At 34.8% G+C, this 21,731-nt stretch overlaps 2 protein-coding genes across 3 annotated transcripts; both read right to left on the bottom strand.

Moving 5' to 3' along the window:
• Window positions 1-833: 833 nt before the first annotated feature.
• LOC112772254 (uncharacterized) lies at window positions 834-15,817 on the bottom strand. 2 transcript variants are annotated; one of them, XM_025817158.3, is made up of 17 exons: window positions 15,439-15,817; window positions 14,288-14,527; window positions 13,278-13,424; window positions 12,817-12,895; window positions 12,262-12,445; window positions 11,647-11,712; window positions 9,614-9,853; window positions 9,014-9,220; window positions 8,322-8,625; window positions 7,761-7,920; window positions 7,515-7,623; window positions 6,802-6,937; window positions 6,638-6,693; window positions 6,261-6,560; window positions 6,025-6,147; window positions 2,923-3,588; window positions 834-1,303 (listed from the first exon to the last, which is right to left on the bottom strand). In XM_025817158.3, exons 1-17 carry the CDS (start codon window positions 15,584-15,586, stop codon window positions 1,130-1,132), a joined length of 3,339 nt encoding a protein of 1,112 aa, XP_025672943.1. In that variant the 5' UTR covers window positions 15,587-15,817; the 3' UTR covers window positions 834-1,129. The 2 variants fall into 2 exon arrangements, with proteins under 2 accessions (XP_025672943.1, XP_025672944.1); XM_025817159.3 differs by lacking the exon at window positions 14,288-14,527.
• Window positions 15,818-18,612: 2,795 nt separating this feature from the next.
• Window positions 18,613-19,248, bottom strand: LOC112770203 (uncharacterized). Its single transcript, XM_025814600.1, has 2 exons — window positions 18,977-19,248; window positions 18,613-18,898 (listed from the first exon to the last, which is right to left on the bottom strand). Exons 1-2 carry the CDS (start codon window positions 19,246-19,248, stop codon window positions 18,613-18,615), a joined length of 558 nt encoding a protein of 185 aa, XP_025670385.1.
• Between the last annotated feature and the right edge of the window lie 2,483 nt (window positions 19,249-21,731).

Raw genomic sequence — 21,731 nt, 5'->3', positions numbered from 1 at the left:
TTCATGCATAAATCGTCCCGGAGTACAATGATTTATATATTGATTAAAACACACGAGCCTAGGACGATTTATATATTATATGGTTTAGGGGATTCACGTTCAAAAAAATTATTTAGGGGATTCAGGTAAAATAGGAGGGCAAATAATTTATTTAAATAAAAAACCCTTTACTTAATACATGATCTAAGATTATTAGTTACATCAGTGTTTATCTTTCTAAGCTCAATATATGTATATGACAAACATATCATTATTCAACTTTCTGCGTATTCTTTTTATACCTCTTATTAATTGTACAAACTTAGTCATTCACTTGCATGTAGAGGTGACAAATAGGGCAAAATTCGACGAGCCGACCGTGTAACTCGCCAAAAAAGAAGGGCCAAACTAAAAATTTGAAACCGCCATAATTAAAAAGTCCACCTAACCCACATCACCTAATTCGCGGACTTCGGCGGATTTCGACAAGACGGGACGGCTTCCCCAGGGGCCACCATTATTTTTGTAATTTAAGGTATTTTAAGTTATAATTTAGATTATATTCTATGTTTGATTTATTAGAGACCTGAAGAGGTTTAATTATATATTTTGAACAATATTTGTTTTATTTTTTACAATGTTAGTTTTATTATTTTGTTTCAAAAAATTTGGTTAATAATTATATCTATTACATATTTAAAATTATAAAGCTTTTAATATTTGTGAATTTAGAAGTGATAATTTTTTGTCTTTAAAAATTATAAATTTATTAAAATGATGGTAAAATTATATATACATTGTATTACATTTAATAATAATAATAATAATAATAATAATAATAATAATAATAATAATAAAAGAGAATTGCCGGGCTTACATTAAGTAGAGCGGGAGACAAATTTAAGACCGCCTCACTAAGCGAGACGGAATGGGGCAGCCCACCAAATGACGGGCTTTGCCACCCCTACCGGCCTCTTGCTAGTGATTGTCAAAACTAGCTTGGTTTTTCTTTTTTTTATATAATAGATAAATAAATAGATTCAAATAGGTACCAACAGAGATTGCATGTTAATGTTTCTTTCTCACATCACAAGAGCTTTGAAGTTTATTCCTACTCATTCGTAGACAAATTAGTCGAATATCAGAGAAATCAAGAGATTTGAAGCTGAGATTTGTAGATGTCATGACCAGAAGAAGCAGGAGTAACTGGAGATAGCCTTAGAGAGAAAGAGTATGGCACAGCAGGAACCAAATACTGGTTGTGCACACATGGGGACCAACTATCATCTCCACCCAAACCCATGTGTTTGTGGTCAAAATGAATCTGCATATAATACCAAAATAAAATTATAAATAAACAGAATAGTTAGAAGAACTAAATAGAAAAAAATGGTAAAAGAGGATGTTCTTGGGTTCAGATTCTAACACAGAAATACAAAGACAATGGAAACCTGTTTGGTTTAATGACAGTAGCCTACCACTCAGTTTAGTTTACAATATTAAAAAATTGACAAGAAAAGTGAAAAATGAAGAATGAATAGTTACGAATTCTCTTAAAGCACAAAACCAATATATTCTGAGAGCATACATAAATTTTTGGTAAAGGCCGGACCCATGCGCAATTTCCTGTGTAATCTATGAAATAGCACAGTATTACCCTAACATTTGCTAAAAGTTACTCATTTATCCCTTCCATTCGTCAAATGTGTTAAAATTGTTAAAAGTGAATTACTCAGACATCTAATAGCGTATTATCATATTAACAAAAGTAACTAATCTTCAAAGCTATTACTTAAAAAAGTTATTTAAACACATTAATCCTGTTGAATGCCCATATAAAATTCTGTATATTGTCAGAACATCAAAATTTAATTCATATTTTATTTCTCTTCACCTATGATGCACAGACACTGACACGAACACGATATGGGACATACAGACACATGAATTTTAAAATCTTATAAGACACAGGAACACAATATATATATATATATATATATATATATATATATATATATATATATATATAAAGTATTTTTTTGATAAATTACAATTATATTTTGATATTTTATTGATATTATATTTTTTAACTATTTTTAATGTCTTCTTTTAATTATATAAAGTATTTAAAATAATTAATAAATAATATATATTATTTTCAAATTCATTTCAAGAACACATGTTAAGAATAAAACTGGAGTTGCTGACACGTGACGGTATTTAGGTGTGTCCGGCGAATAATTTTTTATTTTTTATTAAGACATAGTTGGACACAATAGACATACATGTCTGACGATTATTGACGAGTGTCGTATCCCACGCAGACACGACAATTCAGCGAAGTGTCCGGATTTCATAGCTCTACACTAAAACCAACACTGATGCTGCTGCTGCCACTATCACCACCTTCTCTTTCCCACGATCATAACCACCACTGCCACCATCAATCTCCCCTCTGCTCAACCACCATCATCATAATCATCATTATCTGATCAACAATCCAGTGCCGAACCTTGTTGGTCGTCCAAGTTCTAAATCCACCACTCTCCCACACGCCCTTTCCCTCTTCAACCGCCACCATCTCTCACATCCTTACTGCTTGCCAAACCAACTTCTCAAAAGCTCTCTCATCACATTCCTCCCTCTTCCACGAGCTCACACATCAGTCCCCAACCCCTAACACCTTCTCCTTCGGAAAGAAGAGGCACTCTTCATGTAAAGAAATGTGTCTTCTTAGCCTCTTTTGAAGGCTTAGAACACGCTTCTTCACAGGCTCATCAAGACCAAGAGCTTTCATTTAGTGTGGAATACCTAAAACATTTCCAACCTTCTAAAGTCTTCCCTTTTCATTCCCTCACAACTAGCGATCACGCCCTAAAATAATTATGTAGCAAACTACAATTGAATCAAAATATTGCTGAAATACCAACAGAAATTAAATACCTCAATGCTATCTCCTGCAATAAGCTCTTCATTGTGCATTGCTCGGTGAAGCTCCGAAGTGCTGTAGTAGCTTGCACTCATTTGCATTGGTGGAGAGCTACCATACCTAGAAGCATATATACCAAAACCATTTTTATTTTTGAATGTTGCCCATCTAACATCTGCCCTACCGGAACTTTCCCCTGGAACAACATACGGAACATGCAAGTCACTAACATTCGACTCATATATCGCAACCTGTGCAGAAGCCTTTCGATCTGGATAACACTCAAATGGCCCTCTGCCATACCAAGTCACTTGATCAAACGATTTTTCCACATTGAATTCTACTCCCACACGTGGCAAAGGAGGAAGATCCAGGTTTGGTTTAACACTGCATTCCACAATGACATCGCCAGAAGCATGAATTGAATATTTTATATCCGTTGTGAATAAAACCTTTGACTTGTCTTGCCTGGAAACACCAAGAAAAACAACCAATATTTGAACCGAGCTGTTAGTTGTATTCTGGAGGGAACAGCTTTCAGTAACAAAGTGGAGGCTGTCGATTCCAGCATCTTTCCATTTAGACAAATAACTAGCTGGTCCTCCGCCTTTATCGTTATCAGTAGGAGCTCTCCAGAAACATGGATATATACCTTTACTGAGAACATCAACTCCTTTGACCTAGCATTATATATCAACATAATATTAGAATGAATATTTAGTAAAGAAACAAAAATAACTGAACAGAAAACTGCAAAAATTGAAAATCAAAGACATCATGAACTTTCTACAAATCGTTGATAAAGAATAGAAACATGATAATTTTTGCTTTTCAAATATAACTGATTGAAAACTGCTTAGAAATAAGATCTTATTAGAAAAAATGAGAACAAAACAAAGTGCACTAGGGGCAATTACTAATTACAACTTAACATCAAGATCATACCAAAACTAAAACAAAAATGTCACAGAATATGAAAACCATATGAACAAAGACACCTGAAATGCAAGAGGTCATTTCATTCTCAATCTCTTTGAAAACTAGAGAAACTGTAAACAACCTTTAGATCATATCCCAATACAAAAGCAAATTTTTGGGAAAAGCAATGTCCCAAAGTCTAGCAAATTAATTAAGGTGGAACATTGTTAGAAACCCAAACAGCAGAGTAGTGGAAGGGCAGAAAGGGAGTATCCTTCCTCTGGAATTTACATATCATAGCAGGAAGAAAAATAACTAATTGAGGGAGTGGGGACCGAGCTTTTAGGGAATCTGTTAGAAGGAATGAGTGATATAAATAGAAAAAGGGAAATGCATTTGTATTGAGGAAAGTAGTGGATAGAATTAGTAAGAGTCTTGGCCTCTTGAAAGCCAAGTTATACTTTACACATATTACTCATACATCACACTTGAATATACTCTTAGACCCAGGAATATCACACTGATATCCTTGGCTGCAACATTCCCATATTTCTATTTTATTCTATTCTATTTCTCTCTTCTCTTCTGTTCTAGCTCTTTCTACCTTCATCCCTTTCTCTATTCTACTAGAGTGAGACCCGTGCGATGCGCAGAGAGATAAATTAATTATAGTATATAGTATATTCTAATAAGTGTTATATTATTTAAAAGTTGATTAGATAATATGTAAACTAATGTTAAATTTGAATTGTTTTATATTAAAAATATTTTGCAAAACATTTATTTGATAATTTGTATATAATTCCATATAATTATTCAACTAAAATGTAAAATACAAATTGAAATATAATTTATTATTTTAAGAATTTGAATTCATTTAATTTTAAAAAAGGCATAGGCCTTTTTATATTAGAGTTGTACAAAACTAAATCTTCATTTGTTGCTTCTATTTTCACATTTTTTTTAGTTGTCATACTTTGTCTTCTTATATACTATTCTTAGGTTTGCAAATAATTAAAGAAAAAAAAATAGGAAAAAATGAATGAGATGAGAAATACCAAAAATATAATATAAAATTATAAATTAACTTTATAATCAATCATATATATTTGAATATACCTAATAAAAAGATGTGCCAAATTTGAACTTACTTGGGTTAGGAAAAATGAAAGAGAATGAAAAATACCAGAAATGTAATAAAATTATGAATTAATTTTATAATCATGATATATTTGAATGTATTTAGTAAAGAAATGTGCCAAATTTAAACTTACTTGGAGGAGTTTTCGTCAATTGGTACGAGAGATTAAGAAATAAAAAGTAGCAAGAGCCTTATATAGCATGTATAAGTAGACCAACTAATGTAATAATAAGAGTCTTAACATGTATAAGTTGTAGAATTTCAATATTTATAACTGAAAATTTTTTAATTATTATTATTATGGCACTTTTAATATATGCTTATTGTATTTAATTAGTACTTTATGTTTTAGTTGAATAATAATAGATAAGTATTTTTTTTCTTTTAATTTTTGCCAAGTAATCAAAATGCTGACATGGCAATTATTAGAGGAGAAAACATGGCCTAAACTTAATGTAAAAGAAGTTGGTATCAATTTCTATATAATAAAAATAGATAGATAGATACATAGATAGATAGATATTTTGTTCGTTGTTATTGTGGGAAGGATTTAACACAACAATGCAAAAGTTCCCTCATTGTAACACACACACTTTAGATGAACAAAATAATAGAGAATAGAGATATCTTAATCAGCAAGAATACTTTCAATCTTTAAAACCAGGTTTTAAGACTATGTTGCTCCAAATAACTCTCAATCAAGTATCTAAACTATCCCTTAAAAGAGAAATAAATATTCAACTTTTCCAATTCCAATAACTCCTCCTATCCGCCTGGTTTCTAAAATCTAAACAAATTGATTATGTTTCCCTTACATTAATATAAAAAGAAAACTATTTCTCAAAGGTTAACCAAATAATCCGCTTTTTTTTTTTTTTGAGAAATCTTCCTGAATATTAATTTTAATATAACAAATTTATATTAATAACTTATATCATAAATATGGATTACAGTAATTATAAAGATTATAGAAGTTTTCTTAATATACTCAAATAAATAAATTAAGATATCGTGCAATTTGAGATTCCACACATAATAGCCAAATTAAAAAAGTTACCTTCCAGCTTTCAACCGTTCCTGTTTTAGTGCTCAATGTTATGTCCCAAATATCTTGCTGGTTAACTTTAATTTTATCACCCAGAGTTTCAGCCACCAAGGTGCCACCACTAACATTGATAGCCTGGAACAATAATCATGCATGACACAGAAAATTTAAAATTCAGTTACTGCAGTAAATGACATCCAAACACCAAGATCCATTCATAGCGATATATCATTTGTTAAAATGATTACATGAGGAACGAAGCCTCTCTTTGTGGGCAGTTGAACTTGTGAGGATGAAACAATATGACCAGCTTCAACCCAGCGTGTAGAACTCAAAAGCTTTGCAGTTATAGTGAGGAACATTTCTTCGGATGACGACGAAGTCCACAAAGAATACCATGGACCTGATTGCCAATCGATGGTATAACTACTTTGGGGCTTAATTGGTTCAAGACTTAAACTTCCAGATCCGAGGTTACACCCATCTGCAGAAGCATACCAACTAAACTCCAGTCCTTCTGTTGTTTGAAAAAAATGCCCATTTTTAATCTGCAAAATTATATATATAAATAAGCAAGCACAGATTTGATCAATCAAATACAAAAACCACAACGTAATATGTGTACCTCAATTTTCCCTTCATGCAAAGCCACCTTGATTGGTTGGTATAGATACTTGACTTCTGAAAGAAGAAAAACCATGACTACCTTTCTAAAGAGACTAAACAAATGGAGGATGCACCCAGCTCAACAATGGTGCATACAAAAGTAAAACTATGATGTCAGTTTACCTTGTAAAACAGGATGAGCAGTTCGATCAGGAAATGTGAGGCCATTCAAACAAAAATTTGAGTCATTAGGAACATCCCCAAATTCACCTCCATACGCCCATCTCTGTCTGCCACTTTCATCAATTTTTATCAGGGCCTACATGCAAAGTACCAAACCTACTAATCAAAAGACTTCATCATAATAATCTGTAGACACTCCTACGATGTCATGAAGACAATATACCAGAACTGATATTAACAAACATCCAAATTGAAAATCCAGGGTAAAAGGTAGGAAACAAGGAAATGAAGATTGAATCTAATTTCAAGAGGTCAATCAATAGAGGAAAATAGAAGTTGCAGGGTTTTTTGTTCCTTGGATAAGTATAATCACTCCCAAAAAAGCTGATGATCATAACTGAACTCAATGAGTACAGGCAATGAGCCCACTTCATAAGCATGCCTAATCACATAAGGCCACATAACTTGGTCCACATAAAGATTAACAAGAGATTATCATACAGGCAAAAAATCATAGTAGGTGGACCTTGATCATGAACTTCAAGAATAAAGAGACCCTTGACAAAGATGGCTCAATATTAATGAGTATTTGTTTCTCAGTATTCAAAGTTAGCTGGGAACTAGCGCATGAAAGCCACTCACCCTCTATATTCCCTCCTAACATACACCTTATTCAGTAACAGAATCAAATCAAATCTTGATGGACCGCTCACCTGATCAACCCAATCCCAAATAAAGCCTCCTTGAAGTCCAAATGTGTTGTCAATTGCTTCCCAATATATATGTAGATTCCCATTGCTGTTACCCATTGCATGTGAATACCTGGCATTTGGGCATCAAAAGGAAAAATGGAAAGTAAATATCAACACTGCATTGTTGATACAAATCCCAATATCCAAATATAGAAATGTCAAAAATAAATAAGTAATAATGATTATGATGATGATGATAATGCATACTCGCAAAGAATGAGAGGTCGTGATTCATTTGGATCATTTGCAATTTTCAGCATGTCCCAAACACGCATATACATGGGGCACACAATATCTGTGCAAGGAGTTCTAGATCCACCACCTTCGTAATGCACTACCCGCGATGGGTCTCTTCCACGAATCCAACCTGACGAATATCTCATCATTGAATGGAGATAAAAATTAAAAAATAAACCTATTGTATCATTTGAAAGAATTAACTCCCTTATGACAATTCAAAAGGTAATAAAGCCAAATAAGATGCATTTAATAATGCTGTCCTACTTATTCTTTTCAAAGTTATTCTCGGCGAATAATTGTTGATTTTTCCTACCAACATGTGAATGTTTAACTACAGTAAGCGACTTGCCTTGCATATGCTTAAAATGGTTATTAATAAGCTCTGAAAAAGAGAACGCAATTTTTCGGAAGCAATTTATTCGCAGGGTACAAGATAAATTTACTAAGCAAATTTTCCAAAAATTAACTGGCAGGATAAAGTAATAAGTTGATACAGTTATGCACAAAATCGAGCTGTAAGTGTGGTACCAGCTAAAGAAAAATGATTTGGCCCAAATCCAGATTCATTCCCTAAAGACCAAGAAATAATGCATGCGTGGTTTTTATCTCTCTCGACCATGCTGATCACTCGATCCAGCATTGCAGCTGCCCAAATCGGTTCCAAAGTAGGATGCTTGAAATGTGTACAATAATCAAAACCATGAGTCTCAATGTTGGCTTCATCTATCATGTACATGCCGAACAGATCACATAGTTCATACCAGCGTGGATGTTGAGGATAGTGGCTATTCCTAACAGCATTAATATTATTTTGTTTCATCAAAACCAAATCCTGTAGCAAACTAGCAAAGTGGTAATCAGTGTATGAAAAGTTCCCATAATAAAGGTAAAAACTAACCACCAAATTAATTAAAGGGAAAAATGCAATTAACCCCTTAAACATTGGGTCTTGTGACATCTCCCTTAAACGTTCATAGTGTGCAATGAACGCTTTGGAATTATCAAATGGTGCAAAAAGATTTGCTAAATTTTCTTCGAAATTACCCCTTCACGTGATATCTTATTGACAAAATTACCCCCTTAAGAAAAGTTCACGAAAGGGCGTCTCTTCGCCATTTGATAACTTTAGGGTGTCATTGCACTTTTTGAAAGATCAGGAGAGCTTAATTATATTGTTTTCTCTTAATTACTATATGAGAGGATAAATTGACAAACATTACCTTGATCATGCAGGATTCTATATTTGCCTTTCCCACTCGTGGATGATGTTCATGCCTGTTCACACCTCTTATTACGACAGCTTTTCCATTGACAAGCAATTGTTTGTAGGCTGTAGATACTTTCCTAAAGCCCACTGGACATGACTCGCAATCAACAGTATTTCCAGTTTTATCTTTGAGGACGACAACTAAGGTATAGAGGTATGGCTGAGATAAATTCAAATAATATAAGATGTCAAATGAGGACAAAAGTCTTCAAAGTTCGCAGAAAAAGGTACAGAGCTGTATTCAAAAACCATATGGGGATGATAAGGTAAACAAAAATGTACTGATTGGGAAACAATGAGAGGGAAGAATGTGAGAAACAATAAACTTTGAGCATATCTGCAGATAACAGCCATAGAGTAAGTATGAAATGAAAGAATTTGAAAATACCAAATCTTTAGCTCAATACTGAATTGAGATCAAAGCACAAAACTTTTACAGAATCAGTGATCGTTTAAGACATGAATGCTCAGATCTTCAGATTAAAATCATTGGTTCATGTCTCAATAAGAAGAGTTCGGTCTAAACATGTAGAAAGTGATTGAAATTACTCACATGCTCTGCAGACCAAAGCTTTGGTGCTTGCAATTTCCCACCAAACACGTAACCATGGAAACCTAATGTTGGTGCACTTGATGGTTGAAATTTTAAGTCCACTACATTAGATGAGAGGAGATCAGGATTCCCATTACTGGTATACCAGCTTCCAGAATCATACAATGCAGCTTCAATGCTGTAGTTTGTTAAGAGATTATCCTTGGATGTCTCTAAGGAATTATCTACTTTAACTTCTACCTGGATCATAGGTAAGAGATATTAATAAAATATGATGCCCCAAATACAAACATGAATATATAAAATAATAAAAAAATTACAACATCAATTTAAACACAATAGTGGTTAGTGGCAATCAAAGTGAACCATGAACCCAGGCAGACCTGGCCTATGATATTACAAATCTGTATTTGAACTTTGGCAGAAACTTTAGCTAACCTCTACCTTTGGCCCAAGAATTATCATCAACTAGATTTAAACCAGAATACAAATTAGAACACTCTTTTTGCTAAAAATTAAGTAATTTAAAATTATTTAATCAAACTTTTTTCAATAGAATTATTTAGTCTAATTTTAAAAATATATTAGTAAATGATGCATTATATACAAATATTTTTATATATTTTATATAAGCCTAGAGTATAACATGTTTGACCCATGTTTTTTTTCTTTTCCAAATATTGACCTAGAAATAATTCACAAATATATGAACTTACTTGAACTCTGATAGTTTTAATAGAGGGGAACCATATATATATATATATACTCAAATAATAAAAGATAAAAAAAATAAATGAATTTTGCCTTTTTCTTTTTTAATTCTACTTATCTAAAATGCAAAAAAATTCTCAGTATTTACATAGCATTTTCAGCCTTAACACTTATCAATATAATTGGTATTCAAATTTCATTGTCATTAACAAAATATTCTAAATGAGTATGATATTTTGCTCATTTGAACAATGATATGGCTAACTTTCTCGTATGTATGACGATATATTGCAAAGTGTCAGGTATATGGACTAACTAGAATTAAAACTATTACAATTATGCCCTTGATATAAACTAACATCCTTTATACAATATAAAATTTTACATAATCGGAGAACTTATGAGATTAATGTTAGAACAGTTAAGTTGGTTATATAGATGCTATTCGATATGATATTATAACGGTCACTATGTAGAAAGATGTTATTTTTTATGTTGTTACAAAATAAGTTTAGTGATAGCATGTCATATCTATAGAAAACTTAAGAACATAGGTGTCATTAACTCATTATAGTATTACTTTAGTCTCTTCTTTTATATAATTTTCATAAATGAAGTTTGCTCAACAAATAAGACATGCAATATTCGAATTTAAATTATTGATATGAATTAGCATCCTCTATAATATAATTTTTTTTTTATAATTGGAGAACTTAATGTGAAAGATTATGAAATTGATACTGAATTAGTTTAATAGATGTTATTCTCTATGTATTATAAATGTGGCTATGTTGATAGATTTATTTTTTCTATGTTATTACAAACTAAACGAGCTTAATCTTAGATTGGTTACATAGATGATATTCTCTATAATATCATAACAAATGTGGCTGTATAGATACATGTTTTTCTCTAAGTTATTACAAACTAAGTCTAGTGTTGACAATTTATAAATACCTTAAGAACTTAAGATGTTATTAGCACACTATAATATTACTTTGGTCTCTTTTTGATATATTATAATAATAATATATAGATTTTCAAGAAAAAGAAAATGACGAAATAAGTGTACAATCATGTAGAATAAGGGCAACAAAGATTAAATGTATTTTGTGAAAATAAACCATCACAAGTTTCGTATTGAAATAAATTATGGTATTCGCATTCAACTTGTACCCAAAATATAAAAAAATAAAAAATAAAAAGAAAGAAAGACTTAAAAGTAATTGGAATAAGGTAAAATCTTCCACATATAAGATTATTTTCAAACATGATGTACATTTGTAACATGAAAAATATTATTCACAAGATATTATGCTTACCAATATATCTGCAGATGAAAAGTCCTCGGCAATGTTTGTTTTGAAAAAATAATCCATTATAAACACCTATGTCACACATTATTAGATATTAGCGTCAAGCAAGACGAAGGAAGGGTGTTGGATGAACTCATCAAACAGTAGATTCGACTTATATTAAAAACAATAATAAATTTATAAAATATAAATCCATATTATTCTAAAACTTGGATTTTTCTAGGACGCCTAAATCATAATTGAGGTGCCTTAAGGACCTAATCCAACTTTAACCTTTTGGATGAAGAAGAAATTGCATTAATGCACATTTGGAATACATAAAAATTTAAAAAAGCAAAGCTCTCAAATCTCTCTGCATATCAAAGAGACATATACCTCTAAATATTCCACGTCCCTCATACCAGGTAGACACAAGATGCTTAATGTATTCTACTAGAGATTTCATAAACTTGTAACACTGGTGATTAAAATAACTTCAACATTGCATTTTGATATCATATGCATATAGTGCTGACTTATGTTTCATCTTTCTAGAATCTGCATTATTAGAATTTTACCCACAAAAGCATCTACCAAATGAGACAGCATAAGTAGGAGACAAGCAATTTAGAGAAAACAAACCTTTGGCTTGGCTAGAAGAAGTACATCACGGTGTATGCCAGATAACCTCCAGTGGTCTTGATCTTCAAGGTAAGAGCCGTCACTCCATCTAAACACTTGAACAGCTAGAACATTCATATGGTCTGAACCAAATGGATGACAAAAATCAGTGATTTCAAACTCTGCAGGTACCCTGCTATCTTGGCTGTCCTTGCAAAATAATCAAAATTTCTGTCAATGAGACCAAGAGTTAGTTAATTTAAAAGCTAAGGCATTTAATGCAATTTGGACTATAAGATAAATATGTATGCCTTTCCAATTTAGGTTGGTGTTTTCCACTGCTATATTTGGAGCAAGATATGAACACGTGATAATATTTTTCATTACTGGAGAAAAAAGTTATCAACTTATCATCAATTTCACAAAATGCCTCCTTGTCATATGGCATCAGTGTTAACACAGCAACATACCGATCCATAATGTATACATCCACCTCCAGAACCTGGAACTTCCAGAAGCCACATGGAGGGAGGAAGAGATGGAATGATGAAGAAGGAGAGGGAGAGGGAGAGATACCTATATCCAATAGGATGCCCATTTATCCAAGCACAAAATGCAGAATCAACTGCTTCAAAATGGAGCAAAATTCTTCTACCTATGAAATAAATTAATGGTTGGTACGCACAAAAAAAAATTAAAACTAAAACATGGTTTATAAATGAGGGAATGACAGAAGGTGATTTGAAAAGAAACAAAGAACAAAACAAATCTACTTCACTGTTGCAATGTGTGTGTGTGTGTGTTAAATTATAACGGTGTAACTTTAAGCAATTCTTATACTATTAAATAACCTTTTCATTTAATGGTGTATCAATGGACACATGTGACTTGTACTTTATAATACATCATAAATTGCAGGTAAAGCGCAATGCATCATAGTTATAAATAACAACAGTTAGAAGTGAATGGAAATAGAGAGAGAAAAACAACACAAGATTCCTCTATACTGTAGACTGGTTAACAAAAGATAGACATACCCTCCCATTCTTTGGGAATGTGGAAGTTTATTCTGTAGCAGCCAGTTGGATTTTCCATAGGAACAAAAGGAGGATTTAGTGGAAATGGATATGTTACGTTTGTATAAATCGGGCGGTCAAATCCATGCAACTGCCAATTCGAAGGAACTGCCAAAGTTTGGAAATTTAGACATAGACAATATCAGCACTTGTGAATACAGTAAATGGCAAAAACGACAATTGATAAGTCAATTAACAAAAATGGATTTAGAAAAAATTATATGAATGGTAACATAAATATTAACAAATAAAAAAGGTGAGATCTCCCCCAAGTTGATTACATTCATTAACCACGCACAAAATTGTCTATAAAAACCGAACAGTATAACTAGCAACAATTTCAAAGTATGACCTAGGAGCCTACTGAATGTATCAAAATACACAAAGGGAACCCATTATGTGAAGCACCATCCAGTTGATATAATCATGACAAATATAACAAACTTTCCAATATAAAACTATAACAAACTAATATGATATTAAATAATAATTCATTTATTAATAATTCATTTGTTAACAAACTGAAGCTGCAACAGAGAAAAGGAAAGTTTGAACAGAGAGGATTAGGAATACTAATTTTAGTCCCTCAACCAATAAACAACAAAAAGTCAGGCAAAAATTATGTAACAATGGCATATATAGTTCATGATTGTTATAAGGATTTAACAGTATGCATTGTTAGTGTAAAAAGGTTTCATATATACTACTTGAATCAATCATCTAATTTGGTTGGATGACATTGTAAAAAATTATATTGTCAATGCATCAAAATGAAACTCTTGTTCTAAAACAAAGACAAAGTTGTCATTTCCAAAAGTATTTCATACTAATTTTCCTTAAAAGTATTCATTTTCAAATATCAAATCATAAAGGACATGCTTCAAAACTAGGAGACTTAAAGAAAGTAAAGCTCTAGAAGCAAAATAAATTTTTTAAAACATATGGCATACTCAAAATTAAGATAAACTTACCAGGTAAAGTTTTCCACTCTGAATCTTGGAATTCATTTCCATAAAATTCATTAGGGACATTGTCCGGATTGTTAGCTAAGAAAAACTTCCAATATCCAGACAAGGACTTGACAAAGGGTAAATCTTTTACCCAAAATGCGGCACAATCAAGAGATCCTTGAATAGCATCATCATTCCAAACAGCAAATTTTGATGCCAGAAAATCCACTTTGTTGCGTTTATACCAATATCTAAGAGATTCTACTCATCACAAAATTCAGGTTGTCCAACATAAATAAGAAGTGCATATTGCAAAGCTTACCACAAACACAATGTAAAGTTCACATGTTTATTTTGAAAAGAAAAACACTATTCATACACCAAACACTCTTGACACCCATATAAAAATCCAGTTGTTATTGAATTAATTGTGTATTTAAATTATTTTTTAATTAAGAAAATAAAGAGAATGTATGTTTGGTTATTAAGAAAATACTGGTGTCAAAACGTGTTTATTATAAAGGGCATAGACGTAGCGGGAATTTTTTGAAAACATATGTACAAGGGAGACCAACTAGTTCAAACTTCAAAAACCACAATCATTGATTTAGCCATATCCTGTAGGCACCAGGAACCATTCTTCAAAACTCAGAAATCGCATAAACTTTTCTGATCCTAAAGACAAGTTCATGTAGCAGTGAAATGAATCTAAATACATTCATATTAATTCAGATTCCATCAAATACTTATAATTGGACAATATTATCTGTATACAATATACATGCAGACTTCACTATATCATATTATAACTTAATTTCAATCAATTGATAGTTTTGCAGAAATAATAGCACACCAAATCTCCCTAAATACAAAAATACGAAAATTGCCCATGAAATTTTCCCTAGATAATTATTTAAAAAATTATTTTTAAAAAGAAAGTCCAAAGGATAATTTCCAATCACAAATGATGCTTACAAATTTAGAAAGGAACAAATTTGCATCAAACGAATCCAAACCCAGGTCGACGAATTGCATTTCAGCAAAATGCATTTGAATCCCATAAATTAAAATATAAATAAATAAACTCAAGAAGAAAGCATGCCAATCATCATCAATTATCCAAGAAAAAATAATAAGTGATGAAGGTAAATAATTGCGGGATCGTGTGACACCTTCAACAGATTCATGAGAACGCAACGTGACATGTGCATCCCTTTTCCTCCACTTGATGAACGAAGGATCCTCCCAAACTCTGCAACCATTCTCTGAGACAAGCGCAAGAGGCCCCACCAGAGACTTAGAAGATGAAGAAGCAGCCATCACCTACATACACAGAGAGAGAGAGAGAGCGCGAGAGAGAGAGAACACACACTGAGTAGTGAGAGTGAATTATATTATAAATAAATAAATAATAATGGAAAAGAAAAGGGGTCAATGACTCGATGCAATGGTGTAGCGGAGGGACCGAGGGAGTATTTTTATGATATTGGGGGAAAACAAAGATGGTAGTTACTAGTCAGTGGCAAGGCTCCCAAAATCGGACTACTCATCAAATCCCTCTAGCCACTGATTTATTGATTTATTAGTCTAATTGGTTTAATCGATAGTTGAGAATCGTTTTAAAATAAAATAATAAATCAATTATAAATAAATATCATAAAAATAATTTTTTTGTGTCTAAACATGGAAAGAAACAAAGCAAACACTATCATATATCCGAGCGGATGATTTGCTGGAGATCAACACAAGACTCAGACCAAATAACATGAAAGTTACTCTTGGCACCATATCTAGCCATCCAATTCGCAGCTCTATTTGTTTTTCGGGACACCCACTCAACATGAACAAACCAAGGACGAGATAAAAGCTCCTGAATCTTGTGAACCAAATTTGTTACTTCAGACTTGTAAGCTCATGCATGATGGGCAAAATGTCAAGGCAATCCGTTTAACATATAATATCCCTCAAGTCGCAATTTCAGGCTAAAACCAGCCCCCTCCAAGAAGCAAATAATTCACATCTGATGATAGACCAGGGGGAATGCTTCCAGAGCAGTTCGAGATCTGATCTCCCTTAGAATCTCTAATAATACACCCAAATTTCGCTAAATTTGAATCTAAATACAAGCTTACATCACAATTAACTTTAAAACTGTTGCCTACCGGTGGTTCCCAATACAGGCAATTTCGGAGAGACCTAAAGGCATTGTTTCAATTCCTGTAAACCTGTAAGCCCTTGGCGGTAATTCTGGACAAGGCAACAACCTTGTGGTCTGTCCAAGGGTTGTCAGTATTGAATATGTCATTGCACCTATGTCTCCATACCCACCAAAGCCCTGCACCAAAAGACGCCTCATTGTTAGCCAAGGCCTTCCGAAACCACTCTTCAAGAGCAGTACTAGCCGTCGAGTCCAGGATACTAGGATCCAACATATGCCAAATTGCCTTTGATCGTTCACAGTCTCTAAGGCAATGCTCCATAGTATCCTCCGTCTTGTTACATCTTTTACACATATCTGAAGAAGCTAAATGCCGCTTGAATCGAAAGGTCTCAGTTGGTAGAGCATCATATAAGCCAAGCCACATAGTAAATTTGAACTTCTCCGGAATGTTTGTATTCCACAACCAGTTCTAATTACTATTGGCATTCCAATTTAATGTTTTCTCTAATAACCATCTATAACCCTCCCTTGCACTATACTTTTTTGTTGCTACAGGCCACCACTCCCACTGTGGCTCTAACTCAGTCGAACTAGGATATCTCAGACCACAAATAAACTGCTTAATCTCATGCGGAATAGGCGTGGTAAGACTATCAACCTCCCAAGACACCCCTTTCTACAAGTCAGCCACTATGAAATCTGATTTAGAAATATGTACATAAGGAACAAGGTTGCAAAGCTTACCAAAAAGAGTCCACTCATCATACCAAACTGATTTGTGGACATCCCCAATATTCCAATGAAGCCCTTCCTTGAGATGCTCATAGGCACTAACAATGTTCTTCCAGGTAGCCGATGAAGAATTTCTACTATTTTTGTTCATACCAGATTGATTCCTGAGATATTTATGCTTCAGAACCTGCACCCACAACTTCTCACTATTATTTAGACAATCTCATACCAAATTTCCCAGAAGCGCCATGTTAGCAAAGGAAGTATCCCTAATACCCAATTCTCCTGCCCTTTTAGGAGTTATGGCGACCTCCCACCTGACCAGAGGCAGCTATTTGCCGGTTGCTTGGCCTTTCCACAAGAACTGTCTCATCAAGGAATCAATTTTATTACATGCATACTTCGAGAGAAGAGAAATTTGCATTTCATAAACTGGGATAGAGGCTATAACTGATTTAACAAGACAAAGCCTCCCTACCTTATTCAGCAGGCATCCTTTCCAACTGGAGAGCTTCCTCAAAATTTTTTCAACAACCTCCTGAGCCGTCTTCCTGGAAGCTCTGGCATGACCGATGTTAATTCCCATGTATTTACCCAAATCATTGCAGAACCGGATGTTAGAGACCCTTGAGAGAACCTCTTTCCTCCTCTCTAACACCCTCTTGGAACACTGGGCCTTTGACTTATGAAGATTTACCTTTAAACTTGACACTCTAGAAAATAAGTCCAGGCAATGCATAACCTCTATTACTTGAGCTTTCGATGCTTTACAGAAAAGCAAAAGATCATCTGCAAACATCAAATGAGAGAGTCGTGGTCCGCTCCTAGAAACCGCTACTGAGCTCCACAAACCTTGGGAAACTCTATGAGAGATAAAGCAGGCAAGCATTTTCATACAGAGTACAAATAGATAAGGAGTCATGGGATCTCCTTGCCTTAACCCTCTCTTTGGGTTTAAATTTTGGAGCTTGTTCCCATTCCACAAAACTGCCAACGAAGAGGAAGTCACACAATTCAATATAAGATTAATGGTAGCCTTTGGAAACCCAAACCGGACCAAAGTAGCTTCCAAAAAATGCCAGTCTACCCTGTCATAAGCTTTTTCCAAATCAATCTTGAACGCCATTGTTCCTTTTCGAGACTTGGTGTTCCTTATGAAGTGAATAATCTCCTGAGCAATGATAATATTCTCTGTAGTTCCTCTTCTTGGAATGAACCCTCCTTGCAAAGGACCAATGATCTCTGAGAGGAAAGGTCTGAACCTGTTAACTAGAACCTTTGTGACAATTTTATAAATTACATTACATAAGCTAATAGGCCAAAACTCTCGTAAGGAAGAGGGAACTTCCACTTTAGGAATTAGAACAACGAGAGTATCGAAAATAGCCGCATTCATTGGCTCACCCTCAAAGGCTCGCTTGATCAGTCCACATACATCATTGCTAAGAGAGTCTCAGAACTCTTTGTAGAAAATTGCTTGAAATCCATCTGGCCCTGGCGCTTTAAACGAACTCATGGCAGCTCCTTTAACCTCTTCAGACGTCACTGGTTCCACTAGCTTTTGACAAGTCTCGGTACTAAGAGACGGGTAAGGAAAATGCCCCATGGCGTCCAAGTCAATATCCTCCCTTGTAGAAAAGAGTTTTTGAAAAGAATTTGCCGCCATTTCTAGAGTCGAAGTCTCCATGGCCCAAGACCCATCCACCAAAAACAACCCATGAATTTTGTTCCTCTTTCGCCTGATAACCGTTTGCAGATGAAAAAATTTTGTATTTCTGTCTCCACATCTCACTCAATGTTCTCTAGATTTTTGATACCACAGCAGCTCTTCTTGAAGAAGGACAACATTCAGTTCCTGACGCAAAACTTGCTCTTTGATCCTAAGCTGTTGATCCTCCCGACTCTCCAGAGTAATCTGAACGTCATTCAAAAGCCTCTCTAGCTCCCTTTTCTTAACAAAAATATTGCCAAAAACCTTTTTATTGAAGCTAGTTGCATCTTTTTGAACCTCCAACAAACATTTGACCACATCTGGAGCTCCTTTATTCCAAGCTGTATGAACAACATTCCTAAACAGAGGATGAGTCATCCATGCAGCCTGGAATCTGAACGGACGATGGCCCTTGGTAGCCCTCTCTGCCATCTTGCACCTAGTGAATAACGGGCAATGATCAGAGTGAAAAGGCGCGCCAACACCTCAGTATAAGCCTCCTGGTTGATGATTGCTCTATCAAGCTTCTTAGCCAGCTGCACCCCACCTTTCACCTTCTTGTACCAAGTGAATCTTCTCCCAATAGCCCCCATATCAAACAGCCCACAATCCTCCAATGTTTCCACAAATTTTTCTGTTCTGGCAAGTCTAAACTGCCCCCCTCTAACTTCACTCTGCAACAGAATATCATTAAAGTCCCCTAACACAATCTAAGGTAGATGGATCATATTAGCAATCCTTGTCAAGTCACCCTACAGTTCTTTACGCCGATGTATATGCGGATTAGCATACACCGTATTGCAGTAACTAGAAGTATTGCCCATAGTAATTTCAAAACTAATACATTGATCAACTACTTCCAATACTCTCACAGAAATATTTGAATTAGAACATAGAACCCAGATACCCCACTATGACCATTAGCCTCAACAATACCAACAACCTGGTAACCTAGATTATTCCAAAAAGATTTCATCATCTCGAAAGGAATATGGGTTTCAAACAGAATGAAAAAAGTAGGGCGAAATTTATTCACTAACTCCTTACTATGAAACCGGGCCAATTTATTAGAGGCCCCTCTAATATTCCAAAATAGAAAGCTTAAATCTAAATAATCCATAAAACAATTGTACTGTAAAAAGGACCAACCTCAGCCGAAGTCCCTAATGAGATGATGAAGATCCACCATCATATCCCCTTGAGACTTGCTTGTCCTTACCCGGTTGTTGCCCGGTTTGTCTGTGTCCTTCCATTGACAACCCTTTCAATTCACTGATTTGCTGCTTGCTGGTGTTGCCAAGGCAGTTCAGAGTCGATGGCGAATTCTGCAAAGAAGAAGGGCGCAACCTCTTGTGTCTGTTTTTGATAATGGCAGTGAAAGTCAGTACCACAACGGAGACAGCTTTGCCCTTCACCCCTTGCTGTTTGGTAGACGCCATGCGTGCTTGAGATCCGCCAACCGACCCGGTCTTCACCCCTGATTCGGCTCCTCTCATACGTAGCCTAAAGTCACGGTTCTGGTCCAATTTCTGATTCGAGTGCACCGGCACTTTGTCTTTAGAGGTTTGTTGGGCTTTGTTTGATTGACTCAAATTTCTTCTCTTTTTACTGCTGACTTTGGTCCAGCCAGCCTCATTTTCCAAATGCTGGGATTCCACTTCCTTCCTATGCAACGTATCACCTAATTCCTCTCCAATTTCTGCAACTATCACTGAATCTTCGGGATTGCATCCAAATTTAAAATTTTTTCCTTTGAGGCTTCCTGTGGCTGCACCACCCGGGCCGCCGTCTCGGTCACTGATGTTTCCTTTTGATCAACCTTTTTCGACTCTATTGGGGTCATTCTGCAGTCAGTTGTTGGATGCCCAAAACAATTGCACTTGTCACAAATAAGGTATAAGCATTCATACTCCACCTTATATTCAAACTCATTGACAATCACACTCTGGACTACCGGCAAACCAAGATTAATTTGCATGCAAGCCCGAGCAAATTTCCCCCGCTCTGCCGACTTAGTAGCCAGATCCAGCCTGACTGGTCTCCCCACAACAGAAGCAATTCTCATCATGGCTTTATCCTGATAGTACTATATGCTCAAACCAGCAATTTGAATCCAAACCATAGTCTCCCCGAAAGTGTCCTCACAAGGTTTAAAATCTGGTATCCATGGCTTGACCGCAATATAATGGCTGAAGATCATCCATGGCCCCCTAGTAAAACCTTCTCTCGATCGTCCATGCGATCAAATTTAACGAGGAAGTACCCAAAACCCACATCCAAGATTTCATATCCACCGGTGATCCTCCATAGCCCTTTCAGTTTGTGAAACATGGCCGTGTAACTAAGGTTTTTTTCAAGAACCTTAATCACAATTGCCTCCATGTATGGTTCAGAAAGGATGTTTCTAGCCTCTTCGGAGAAGCAAACTCTCGGAGGCATAGGATCTCCTTGGTTTTTGGTGACCACTGCCATGGAATCCTCATCTAAAGCTTCGGCCAGGTTTATCCCTGAGGCTACCGTAGAACCAATAACCTTGTCACGGAAAGAAATCTTGGAAGTCACCCTAGAACTAAGGTCGCCCTTACTTGATCTCTCCTTCACACCTAATGCAAACCCTCCCACGCTCTTCCCCTTATCTCTTTCGATGGCATGGCCATCTTCCTCACCGTGTTTCACCCTCAAACGCTCTCTCCCGCTCTCTCCTTCTCTCATTCTCCCTAAGTATCTTAAAAATCATATGATCTTATCAAACAGCATCAGTACAACTAGAAATAATCATTAATCACTCCTAAATTAATTCAAACAGCAGCATAACAAATAATCACCCCTAAATTAATTCAAAACAGCAACATTACAAATAA

The sequence above is a fragment of the Arachis hypogaea genome, chromosome 18 (genome assembly GCF_003086295.3).
Source record: "Arachis hypogaea cultivar Tifrunner chromosome 18, arahy.Tifrunner.gnm2.J5K5, whole genome shotgun sequence".
Classification (NCBI taxonomy): domain Eukaryota; kingdom Viridiplantae; phylum Streptophyta; class Magnoliopsida; order Fabales; family Fabaceae; genus Arachis; species Arachis hypogaea.
This window is presented reverse-complemented; position numbering and strand designations above follow the sequence as displayed.